The sequence below is a fragment of the Staurois parvus genome, unplaced genomic scaffold, assembly GCF_062004578.1.
Source record: "Staurois parvus isolate SC_StPar_1 unplaced genomic scaffold, SC_StPar_1.0 ptg000137l, whole genome shotgun sequence".
Taxonomy (NCBI): Eukaryota; Metazoa; Chordata; class Amphibia; order Anura; family Ranidae; genus Staurois; species Staurois parvus.
In genome coordinates, this window is record NW_028317933.1 from 6244262 (window position 1) to 6258057 (window position 13796).

Sequence of the window (13796 nt, forward strand, 5' to 3'; positions counted from 1 at the left end):
TACATTGCAAAGATTTCACAACAAACTTCTTTCATGTTATTATTATGGGGTATTGTTTGAAGAATGTTGAGGTACAAAATTTAATTTAATGATTTTGGTATAAGGCTGTAACAAAATGTGGCAAAATGTAAGCGCTGTACATACTTTCTGGATACACAAGTGTGTATGTATGTATATATATATATATATATATATATATATATATATATATATATATATATATATATATATATAAAATCTTAAAAAAAAAAAAATATTACACACATTGAAGTAATACAACACAGTCAAATGCAAGTTGTAGGGTTTTATTTTTAAATAACCTACACTCGAGTTAATGGCAAATCATGATAAAAATAGGAGATGGGGGGAGATATTCATAAAAGAAAGGATTTTTGTGAACACTCGCATTTATAAGAAAAAAAAAAAATGCATTACAGGCTCTCCATAAACCCTGTATGACAAATTTTCTTTTCCTCCAATTAAAACCGCCTTTACTAAATATTAGCCAGTCCATTGTGGAATTAGTTTCAAGTATAGCTTTCAAAAAAAGTCCTCCCTGGCAGCCACCAATGGCTTCCAACAGAGTTGTCCACATCTGTAAAGTTCTCCCTATATCTTAGAGTTGCCATTTACTAAGCTTATATGACTTAAGCAACTCCAGGAACAATGGCAAGTACCCCCACTTTTCTGTGGGGTGTCAGTTCATCTCTCTGTGACAAAGAATTCTTTTATACAAAAAGGTTCAACAAGTTTGGTCTCTGTTGTACTTCTACAAAAGTACTTTTCACATTAAATAAAATTCTTTTAAAAGCATTTACTGAAATGAAAGTTCAATGTTCCTACAATGGTACAACTGTTTTTGATACTGTTTTTTCTGTTTTTTTTTTTTTGCTACTAAGATACAGGATTAAATACTTAAAATAGTGAATAGATATTGGGCAAAGAGGAAAAAAAAAATAATTCACATTTCTAAAAAGAAAAGTTTAAAATGAAAAGAAAAAAAAATCCCCTTACAGAAATTGACAAAATGAAAAAAAAAAAAAAAAAAAAAAAAGTCACATTTGTATCCAAGTGCCCAAACCAACTGTGGATGGCTCAGACATGGGACTCCTGCATAAAAACTGGAGAAAGGAAATGCGATATTGGAGCCAATTCATGGAAACTAGAGAAAATGTACACAACTGGAGTTCAGAATCGATCCACTAGCACCTCCCTTCCACCCCCCCCCAAGGTGAAACCCAATTCATTGCCAATTTTGTGCTAAATGCTTTCTCCATGAATTAGTCCTATCGTCTTCTCTACAGCAACCTGCATTTTTAGTTCTCTAAATCTACACTAAAGGAAAAAAGTACAGATTAAACCTGATTAGATTGAAGTTTGTTTTCTATGGTAACCCGCTTCCATCAAGAATGCACATTGCATACAAAGTTTCACACGATTGGTTGCTGCGGGCAAAAGACTGCTTCCTGTCCCCCAGTTTTAGACCACAAGGCCCAGATTCACTTTTAATGGGAAAACAGGAGTCAAAGTGACCCCTCAGCTGCCAGACAACACGCCCCCTCTTTTCAGCAGAACAGTGTAACCAGGGTAAGGGGATATGTCCAGATGAAAGGGAAGGGTACAATTTATAGTTTTCTATTAAAATAGACGTTATCGCAAAAAATCTTAACTGTAAAAACACACAGGATATTTTTTTTTAACTCTATTATACAGACTTTTTTGAAAAGCGGATTTTTATGCCTGGTGAAAACCTCCCATCTTAAAACACACATAAAAACAACTTCAGCTCACCCATTTTGTACATATGTATATATAGTTCTTGTCCATGGGACAATACTGAAGGCAGCAAGGGGATGGTAATATTAATATTTTAGTTATAATCCATGTCTCTTTATCTCCCCTTAATCTGCTGCATATCCCCTTCCCATCTTAAAATAAAATTAAGTTAATAAAAAGGCAAGGCTCACAGCTCTCTAGAAAAAAAATAAAATAAAAATAAAACAAAATCCCTTTCCGAGGCGACATCCAGGCTTAAAATAATTAAAAACAAATTAAGAACACAAAAAAATTGTCTCTCGCGCACACGTTAAAACTCATAGTCATCCTCCACCATGTCAATAGCCCAAGCAAACTTCTCTCGCTGTGTTTTGTTGTAGATCTTCTCAATGGGGATACCAAATTTTTTACACCTGAGAGCAAGAAGAAATGATTAATCACAGTATCCACATTAAAGATTTTTTTTTATACAGAATGTAAAAGCAGAACTTCACCCTTCCCAGCTTTCTTAGTGACCGTTCCATGCAGTTCCCAACTACTGGCTTAGGCCAAAATTAAGTGTACAAGTGGCCACCAGCAGCCTCTTGGCATACCCACTTCCCAGCTCATGACAGTCTATGGTTTTTAAAGTTGCCCACCCCCATGATGGGGCAGCACTTCCACCTGGCAGTACTAGGGTCGTTGGTTTGAATCCCAACCACGGCACCACCTGCCTGGAGTTTGCATGTTCTCCCTGTGCTTGCGTGGGTTTCCTCTGGGTACTGCCGTTTCCTCCCACGCTCCAAAGACATGCTGGTAGGTTAATTGGATCCTGTCTGAATTGGCCCCCAGTATGTGTATGTATGAATGGGACCTTAGGTTGTATGCTCCTTGAGGGTTAGGGACTGATGTGAATGAGATATATATATATATATATATATACACATATACATACATATATACATACAGTGGGGATCGAAAGTTTGGGCACCCCAACTAAAACTTTGTATTATTGTGCATAAAGAAGCCAAGGAAAGATGGAAAAATCTCCAAAAGGCATCAAATTACAGATTAGACATTCTTATAATATGTCAACAAAAGTTAGATTTTATTTCCATCATTTACACTTTCAAAATAACAGAACACAAAAAAATGGCGTCTGCAAAAGTTTGGGCACCCTGCAGAATTTATAGCATGCACTGCCCCCTTTGCAAAGCTGAGACCTGCCAGTGTCATGGATTGTTCTCAATCATCATCTGGGAAGACCAGGTGATGTCAATCTCAAAGGTTTTAAATGTCCAGACTCATCTGCCCTTGCCCCAACAATCAGCACCATGGGTTCTTCTAAGCAGTTGTCTAGAAAACTGAAACTGAAAATAGCTGACGCTCACAAAGCTGGAGAAGGCTATAAGAAGATAGCAAAGCGTTTTCAGATGTCAATATCCTCGGTTTGGAATGTAATTAAGAAATGGCAGTCATCAGGAACAGTGGAAGTTAAAGCAAGATCTGGAAGACCAAGAAAAATATCAGACAGAACAGCTCACAGGATTGTGAGAAAAACAATTCAAAACCCACGTTTGACTGCACGATCCCTCCAGATAGATCTGGCAGACACTGGAGTTGTGGTACACTATTCCACTATAAAGAGATACTTGTACAAATATGGTCTTCATGGAAGAGTCATCAGAAGAAAACCTCTTCTACGTCCTCACCACAAAAATCACCGTTTAAACTTTGCAAATGAACATATAGACAAGCCTGATGCATTTTGGAAACAAGTTCTGTGGACCGATGAGGTTAAAATTGAACTTTTTGGCCGGAATGAGCAAAGGTATGTTTGGAGAAGAAGGGGCACAGAATTTAATGAAAAGAACCTCTGTCCAACTGTTAAGCATGGGGTTGGATCAATCATGCTTTGGGGTCGTGTTGCAGCCAGTGGCACAGGGAACATCTCACGAGTAGAAAGAAAAATGGATTCAATAAAATTTCAGCAAATTTTGGATGGTAACTTGATGCCATCTGTGAAAAAGCTGAAGTTAAAGAGAGACTGGCTTCTACAAATGGATAATGATCCTAAACACACCTCGAAATCCACGGGGGATTACATCAAGAGGCGTAAACTGAAGGTTTTGCCATGGCCTTCACAATCTCCTGACCTCAACATAATTGAAAATCTAATATTATAACCTTTTTGAATTTACATAAACATATTCATATTCAAATACCATAATAATAAAATAAAAATCAAAAAACATCCAATAAAAAGTGTCCCAATAAACAAAAAAATTGTCCCAATAAAAAAATTGTCCCAATAAAAACAAAAATAGTGAAAATAGTGTCCAAAAAAATGTCCCAATGTTCAAACTTTATCATCCAGTAGGAAGAAATCCTATTTCATCCCGCGGTACCTCAAAAAAAACAAATTTGAATAATCTAGTGCATTACCTTTATAAATAATATTTATAAATAATATATTCACTCCGTGCAAAAACACAAAACACAAAAACTGTGCAAAAACTGTATATATATCTCTTTCGTGCACAAAAAAATTAACTGTGACCACTCTGTGAGCACTGCAATACTGTGTATCCACCAACACCAATAGTATTTAGATACTATTACCCTCTGTATCAATATACCAGCATCCAATGAGATCTTCTAATTTGCTCCAAAGAAATTATTCCAAGGTCCTCAAAAGACAAGAAGGGTCTCAAGGCTCATATTCAAGGTATAGGTAAGAAATTTTAATAGCCACTTACATTAAAATATCATAAATCCAGCTCCCAACATGTTTCTTGTGTGAGTTCTATCAAACAAATGCGATAAGCCATATGTTGACAACCCACAAAATGGCCGCGGCGACACTTCCGGTCTGCGTGCGTGCGTCACGACGTCACACCCTTAACGCGTTTCGTCACTTCCGGACTTCATCTGAAGGGATCAGATCCCTTCAGATGAAGTCCGGAAGAGACGAAACGCGTTAAGGGTGTGACGTCGTGACGCACGCACGCAGACCGGAAGTGTCGCCGCGGCCATTTTGTGGGTTGTCAACATATGGCTTATCGCATTTGTTTGATAGAACTCACACAAGAAACATGTTGGGAGCTGGATTTATGATATTTTAATGTAAGTGGCTATTAAAATTTCTTACCTATACCTTGAATATGAGCCTTGAGACCCTTCTTGTCTTTTGAGGACCTTGGAATAATTTCTTTGGAGCAAATTAGAAGATCTCATTGGATGCTGGTATATTGATACAGAGGGTAATAGTATCTAAATACTATTGGTGTTGGTGGATACACAGTATTGCAGTGCTCACAGAGTGGTCACAGTTAATTTTTTTGTGCACGAAAGAGATATATATACAGTTTTTGCACAGTTTTTGTGTTTTGTGTTTTTGCACGGAGTGAATATATTATTTATAAATATTATTTATAAAGGTAATGCACTAGATTATTCAAATTTGTTTTTTTTGAGGTATCGCGGGATGAAATAGGATTTCTTCCTACTGGATGATAAAGTTTGAACATTGGGACATTTTTTTGGACACTATTTTCACTATTTTTGTTTTTATTGGGACAATTTTTTTGTTTATTGGGACACTTTTTATTGGATGTTTTTTGATTTTTATTTTATTATTATGGTATTTGAATATGAATATGTTTATGTAAATTCAAAAAGGTTATAATATTGTATTACTTTCTGGGGAGAAAGTGTGACTTTTTGAGATATTTTGGGGGTAGGTGGATATACACATATTTAATAATTGAAAATCTATGGATAGACCTTAAAAGAGCAGTACGTGACAGACAGCCCTGAAATCTCAAAGAACTGGAAGACTTTTGTAAGGAACAATGGGTAAAGATACCTCAAACAAGAATTGAAAGACTCTTGGCTGGCTACAAAAAGCGTTTACAAGCTGTGATACTTGCCAAAGGGGGCAGTACAAGATATTAACGCTGCAGGGTGCCCAAACTTTTGCAGACGCCATTTTTTTGTTTTCTGTTATTTTGAAAGTGTAAATGATGGAAATAAAATCTAACTTTTGTTGACATATTATAAGAATGTCTAATCTGTAATTTGATGCCTTTTGGAGATTTTTCCATCTTTCCTTGGCTTCTTTATGCACATTAATACAAATTTTTAGCTGGGGTGCCCAAACTTTCGATCCCCACTATATATACATATATATATATATATATATATATATATATATATATATATATATATATATATACACACACATATACATATATATATACACACATACATACATATATATATATATATATATATATATATATATATATATATATATCTCTATATATATATCTATCTGCATAAATTGACGGCGCTACATAAGTACCTGAAGCAAATAAATGATGACAAAAAGGCATGCATTTCAACCCCCTGGTTATGTCAGAAGAATGCAGCATGGGACTAGATATGCTGCAGTGAATCCTCAAGGAGCATTACTGAATCAACAGGTGTGCAAGTATGCTTTTTTTGCAAAATCCAGCTATACAGATCAGAGGTGGGGGGAGCGGGCAAACAGGGAGGTTGAATGAAGCTCCTCTTTAATATAGATTTTTTTTTTTTTTTTTTTGCAACTGTAATATCTGTTTATGTGCAGCAACTGAAGCTAATCAAAAAAAAGGTACAATAAAAAAGTGGAAAATGCTAATAAAATCAAAATGTTAAGCACCCACACTACTAAAACATTACCCTGTAAAAGGCTGCTACTAAACTAAAAATATAAAAGCTGCTCTTACCAAGCTACAGAGATTCTTGGGTCCAAGTAGTTAAGTTTGGAGGTTCCTAGAGCAATTTGTTTGTTTTCTTCTCTGTCTGTGGCTTGAACCTCCAGTTTCATCAGCTGCTCTTCTATCCTCTGTACAGCCTTCTTCTTGCTTTCCACCAACCTGCAAGAAAATACAAAAATTCCTTTAACTGAAGAGAGATGACCAAGGGGATATTGTGCATTTCATTAGATACCTACAGAATGGTGCATGATGGAGCAGATGTGCGCCTACTCCATTAACCATACCTTATCCCTATAGTGACCACCAGGAAGGCTGCTAGACCCAGGTACCTGGGGTGTGTGCCCCAAGTCTAACAACAACTATACCACAAGCACCGCTGGGCAAAAGGGATCTTCAGCCTGATGGTGTGTGCTTAGTTCCAGCACCAACGTGACTCAGCTGAGCAAAAGACACAGCACAGAGTCCTTTTCTCCCAGGTAAATAGCTAGTGGCATCAGTGTAAGGGGGCATTCTTCTACCAAAATGACCATGAAAAGCAAGGTTACATTACATGCTCCTGACCACTGCACTGTATGAGCTGTGTATTATGTTACACATTACTGCCAACTGCACAAAGATATACATTACACAAACACATTTTACACTGCATACTGCTGCACTTTGTAATCTGTATTAAAGGCGACATATGGGCAAAGTTCTTTAAACTAGCTGCCGACCGCAGATAGCCAAATGGCGGCTGCACTGCGGCCGGCCAGTTCTGGGTGGACGTCATATGACGTCCTCCCAGAACGCGCTCTCCTGCGCGCCCCAGGGGGCGCGCACCCGGCGATCTCCGTGATCGCTGTGGCCTACGGACACAGCTGATCACGTGATGTGGTAAAAGGCCAATCACAGCGGCCTTTTACCACGTGATCAGCGGTGTCCAATGACACGCTGATCAGAGGGAAATGCAAGTGCCGGTTCTCGGCTGCACTTTCCCCACGCTGTCAGATCGTGAGGAAAGTACTGCCGAGAACCGGCAGTTGTCAGAGCGGGGATTGGCACCGATCATCAGGGCACGGAGTGCAGTGCCACCTGCAAGTTCCGCCCACCTGTGCCCAGCAGTGCGCCCACTAGCTCCGCCCACCCATGCCCAGCAGATCACCCACCTGTGCCCAGCAGTGCACCCACCTGTGCCACTCTGCAGTGCCGCCCAGCAGTGCCACCCACCTGTGCCCAGCAGTGCCACCCACCTGTGCCCACCCACCAGAGCAGCCCAGCAGTGCCACCAGTCAGTGCCCAGGGGTTGTGCCAGTCAGTGCCGCCAGTCAGTGCCCAGCAGTGATGCCAGTTAGTGCCGTCTATCAGTACCCATCGTCAGCGTCACCCATCAGTGCCGCCTATCAGTGCTGCATATTAGTGCCGCCTATCCGTGACACCTCATTAGTGCTGTCTATCAGTGCCGCCTATTCGTGCCACCTCATTAGTACTGCCTATCAGTGCGCATCAGTGCTGCCTATCAGTGCCGCCTATCAGTGCGCATCAGTGCTGCCTCATCATCGCACAAAGAGGTTCCACAGGCGCAAACTAATCTCATGCCACTTATTCAATGAGTAAGACAGATTATTACTGTGTATTCCTCTGCAATGGTCAATTTTTTCTTCAATTCCTTAACCACTGCTAATATGGATTAAAAGGAGAATTTCACCGATATTGTATATGCTAGTTTAGCAACTAACCTTGATATTGATTCAATAAACAGGGGAAAGCAAATCAATGAACACACACACACACCTTAAATTTTGCCAACCTTCCCAATCCATGTTATGAATGCCACATCAGTTCTAGATCGTTTTAATTGGATCAGAATACCGATAGCAATGTATTGGAATAGCCTACCTAATCAGATTGACTGAACAAAATTGTGTTGGTAGACCGTCACTACAGTTCCAAATAAGTTTTAAAATGAAATATAATGTGTAGTTTTGTACTACACACACACAAAAAAAGAACCATCCCACACGTACTTCTTTGTCTTTTCATCCCGTTTGACCTTGGCATCTGCTTTGGCGCTTTTCAGCTCTCGTCGTGCATCTGTTAGCTGATCCTTCTTGGCATCAATCTACAAAAAGAGTAACAGTAGCTCTCAATACTGATCTACACAGTGAACTAAATTGTCCAGTATAAAATGGATTCTGTAGAAACCCTGAGAGGTACTACCTTGGTCTGCAAGTTCATCATAGATTTCTCAAAGGTTTTAGGTGGAGCACGCTGATGGTTACATAATATAGCCACAGCTCTATTGGCACGATTGTAAGACAAGATTTTGGCAGCGACATTATCATCGCCTGTTAAAATAAATGAACAAAATGATTAGACTATTTAAATGCATCAGCTAAATAGGATAGACTTAGAATACTGACAGCGAAGCATTACCATCAATTTTTAGCGAATATCCTAATCTTATAAAACAGTATAACAATGCAAAAGTGACAAAGTCTAAACATAGCCCTGGTCACTGTACCATTTCAAGTTAGGCCCAACTACAGACTGATCATATATGCATTTCAATTTCTTACAAACTAAGTCTTCTTGCATAACAAAAGTAGATACCAACAAATACAGTTTCTGGGAGTCATCAATTATAAATGGCCAAGTGAACTAAATCCACAGAAATTAGAGAGTAGATTAGACACTTGGTCCTGCCATGTGCCCTAAATCCACAGAAATTAGGAATTCCAACTCCTCCTGTCTTTCTAGCACAAGACTACCTATAAATGAATAAAGTGTGTGGACAAGGCTGTGCACATATTTTGCTACAGGAGGCACTAAAGCAGAGGTGCCCAAACTTTTTTCAAAGAGGGCCAGATTGGAGGAAGTGAACATGGTGGAGGGCCGAACATTTTTCCAAACATTCTTTGAACCATTACAATTAAATGCAAATAAATTATTTTATGCCAAGTTACCGTATTTTTCGCCGTATAAGATGCACCTGACCATAAGACGCACCTAGGTTTTAGAGGCAGAAAACAGGAAAAAAAAAAATTCTGAACTAATGGACTGCAGACACAGCGCAGGGATGACCAGAGACTGCGGACAGCACAGGGATGACCAGAGACTGCGGACAGCACAGGGATGACCAGAGACTGCGGACAGCACAGGGATGACCAGAGACTGCGGACAGCACAGGGATGACCAGAGACTGCGGACAGCACAGGGATGACCAGAGACTGCGGACAGTACAGATGACTGCTGACCTTTGGGGAGGTGGGAAGCGGGTACCTGAATTTGACAGGTACCCGCTCTTACTTCCGCAGTTGTTCTTTGATCTTACCTGTTCCTCGATCCAGCCGCGCGCTGTCTTCCCGGCTTCTGTAATGGCGCTCGGCATGACAGCCGGGTGCCCAGTGTGCATGAGCGAGAAGCACTTGCGTTTTGTGATTGGTCCGGCGGCTTCTGGGATCTGTCATGTGTCCCAGGTACCGCCTTACCATTCACAAAAAGCACCGCTTCTTGCGCATGCGCACTTGGCACCCGGCTGTCATGCCCAGCGCCCACACTACAGAAGCCGGGAAGACAGCGCGCCGCTGGATAGAGGAACAGGTAAGGTCCCGCTGCAGAGCTGAGCGGCCGGCCCGGTATTCTGACACGGCCGCGGTGGAAATACCGGACCGGCCGCTCCATATTCGCTCCGTAAGACACACTGACACACTGACATGGAGGGCCGTATTAAACCGACCCTCGGGCCGTAAATGGCCCGCGGGCCGGACTTTGGACATGCCTGCACTAAAGAATAAAAAACAGAACCCCCACCAACTCAACATGCAATACAACCAAGAATGGCCATCAGAAACACACACACACACACACACTTACCGTTTGTGAGCTCCTTCAGTTGCTGCTGTAGGGTAATAGAGGCGTTGTATGTTCTGAACACTTTGGCTGTCAGTCCATCCATCAGGTCCTGAAGGTGTTTGTTTAAAATGCTTGTCTAGGAGATAACAAAAAGCATTACCATTTGTACTTGGAGGACCTACTTTGATATTCAAGTACAACTGGCTACAAACTCAAATCCTGCTTCTCTTCCTCCCTTGAAACTTACAAAAGCCACGAAAAAAGGAGAAAAAATCCAATCCAAAAAAAAAAAAGTTCTGCCCTAAAAAGGCACTCAAGCCAGCATAAGATTTCAGTTCTTCCCACAGACTTCCAGAAGAGTCCATTTTCACAGGTTACTATCTAACTGTAGCTGGTAGTGAGGAAACCACGGGTCTTAAACCACTAAGCACCAGACTGGAGTTTCAGGACACTGGAAGGGGATGTCTTTGCAAATATGGAAAGGGGGGGTGGAATAGGGGCTAGACAATCAGTGGGCCTTAAAGATGGCCACAACAAAATAAATCAAATTAATTATTCCGTCACCATAAACAAAAGTGGATTGAGGAATTTCTTTACCGCTGGGATAGTAAATTCTGACAGCAACTGCAGCTGACCAAGAAAGATTTTCAACATGTCCCTTTGGCATGATTCGGCCTCTGTTGAACAGGGATGGCCACACACTGAATGAAATTCACAGACTTTAAAAGTTATAGTAAGACACTTACATTGAGCCTATCAAACAAGTCATCCTCAGGTTGTTTGTTTTCCATAAAAAGTTGCAGATTCTTAAAAACCTGAGGTGGGGAGAAAAAAGAAAAAAAAGAAGGATGTAAAGATATAATTAAAAGATCTAGACTACAGTTGATGCCAGGATCATTCTATCCATGACTAAAACAAGCACTCATATAGGTACATACCCTTTTCTCCACAGGCACCTTGTTGTAGTAGCGGATGGAATCTTTACCGGGGAAGTCAAACTCGACCACATATTCCTGACCATCCATCTCAAGGAAAAGTTTTATATGTTCCACTCTCAATGAGCAGCAGCCTACAGTGTCAGCCGTCTCTCCTTCCTCCTTTTCATTACCAGCTCTCAGAGCAAGCTAAAAAAAAGTGTACAGAGGTGGTAGATTACTAGGGCAGCACAGCCAGGGGTAGCATTGGCAACTATCATCTTGGCTAAAGTAAATGTCTGCGAGCAATATCCATCTGTACTATCACCCATGCCATGTATGAATGCTAATTCACTCTGCACTGCTATATGGTACTCTATACTGCTTTTAAAATCCACCTCTAACTGAAGCGGATTCATAACTATCAGTGTTTTTATTGGTAATTCTTACTGCTTCCAAAATCTCTAACTCTGTCCATATTACTGTGAGGTTTATTTTGCTCTTATTGTCCAACCCAAATTTATGAGCTGATCCTAATCTTTACAACTCTGCCCTCCTGCTCTCTTGTAGTCCTCTTCTGGTGTGAGAAGTTTCCCTGCTAGCCATGTGACTATGCATTCTTAATTGATTCATTGGCAATACCCCCACCCAACTCAGTATAAAAATTTAGGGTTTCCATAGCAGAGGCTCAGCCAGGGGTAGCATTGGCAACCATCAGCTTGGCTAAAAGTATTGATCGTGGCTTAAGTATTGTACTTCGGCTCTGCACTTCAGTGTATGCACAAAGCGAGAAGCCACAGCAGACAACTTCAAATGCTAATCAGACTATAGGTGACCTGTTTCCCCATCCAGCTCTTTCAGCTTTTACGCAGTCTGCTTCTTCATCTCACCACTATAAAACATGCACACCCTACAATCCTCACAGATGTAAACTCTCTTCAAACTCGCTCACCTTCACCCCTCAGTATATATATATATATATATATATATATATATATATATATACACACACATACATATACACACATACACTAATATATATACACACCATGTGTATGGCCTGCTTTATGGAGCAGCTGTTATGCTGGTCTTGAATAAGTCAGGGGAGTTGTAAAGACAACACCAAAATGCAAACCTAGTACTGGGTGTTAACTAGAATGGCCAGCATTTCTTTTCCCAAACATCCCATATACCACTGTACTGAACTTAATTTATTTTACAAAGTTTTCCCCAAAACAAAAAAATCCATCAAAGAGTTAAGTGAACACTATTGCTCAATCAACTAAGGCTACCCAAATGACTTGAACTACTACTTCACCTATGCAAGTAAATGCCTCACCTTATCAATAAAGTACAGTGCAACAGCTCTCTGTCTGGCTTTCATTTCCTTGGATTTCCAGTCTTCTTTGTAAGAATTACGGATCTTATCAACACACAACTTCAGCCTACGGGCGGTCTCATATTTCTGCCAGTCCTTCTCTCCCTAAAAAGAAGAAAAAAAATAAAATAAAATTTAAGGCAATTCACCAACTGTGAATTTGCACTTTAATACAACTTCTTTGGATATTATTTTGCTTTTAGTCAGTTTATTTCCAAGAAGCAGGTGAAAGGTGACCCTCAACATTCAAGGGAGCAATTGTCAGACCTCATGCTTTTACAGTGAAAACTTGCAGTTTGTGATTGCCTGCTTAACTAACTGAGAAATAAAGCTTTCACCTTTTTTCATTTTTTCTGAAAAGGTGAGCGAACACGGTACACCCCATAGTTTCTACTGTACTTATCTCCATGGATGCTGAGCTGTCAGTGTCAATGCAGTCGACGAAGCAGTTCTGGGACATGGAATCCCTGCTCTTCTCTTCTTTCTGCAGCACATCCAGGATGAGACAGAGCGATGCTGTGTGCCAATGCTGACCAATTAGAATCACTCTGATCCATCCCAGAAGTTCTGCAGAAAGGGAGAAAAGGAGGGATTTGAAATCCCCGAACCTGCACTAGCTGTGGGGGCACGGACAGCTCATCACCCACAGAGGTAAGTGAAGTGGGGGCTGGAGATGTGGAGAGGGAGTGTAATGTTATTTCACTGCTTAATGTTTTTCTGGGTAGGTGAACACTTTAAACAGGCAGTCTTCAAAAAAAAAAAAAAAATAAATAATTTTTATATATATATATATATATATATATATATATATATATATATATATATATATATATATATATATATACACACACACACACACATACATACATATATATATACACATACATATATACATACATACACACACACACACACACACACATATATATATATATACACATACACACACATATATATATACACACACATACTACATATACACACACACACACACAAAAAAAAAAAAAAAAAAAAAAAAAAAAACCCCACACAACATCCACCATCTTGGCTGGAAGCAATAACTAGGCATAGGCCACAATTTACCAACCCCACATTTGAACAGTATTCAAAACACTGATATAGGCCAGGACCTTCTGCAGTAAAACCATTAAA

The 13796-nt window shown here is 40.0% G+C and overlaps 1 protein-coding gene across 1 annotated transcript in view; it reads right to left on the reverse strand.

Annotated features, from left to right (window-relative positions):
- Window positions 1-289: 289 nt before the first annotated feature.
- The window catches only part of TOP1 (DNA topoisomerase I), a 70015-nt gene continuing 56508 nt past the window's right edge, over window positions 290-13796 (reverse strand). The window contains exons 14-21 of the mRNA XM_089673301.1: window positions 12606-12749; window positions 11291-11476; window positions 11099-11167; window positions 10374-10488; window positions 8718-8845; window positions 8525-8619; window positions 6528-6677; window positions 290-2189 (exon numbers count right to left, since the gene is read on the reverse strand). Coding sequence (XP_089529427.1) covers window positions 2087-2189; window positions 6528-6677; window positions 8525-8619; window positions 8718-8845; window positions 10374-10488; window positions 11099-11167; window positions 11291-11476; window positions 12606-12749 — 990 coding nt within the window. The 3' untranslated portion in view covers window positions 290-2086. The remainder of the gene's footprint in view (window positions 2190-6527; window positions 6678-8524; window positions 8620-8717; window positions 8846-10373; window positions 10489-11098; window positions 11168-11290; window positions 11477-12605; window positions 12750-13796) is intronic.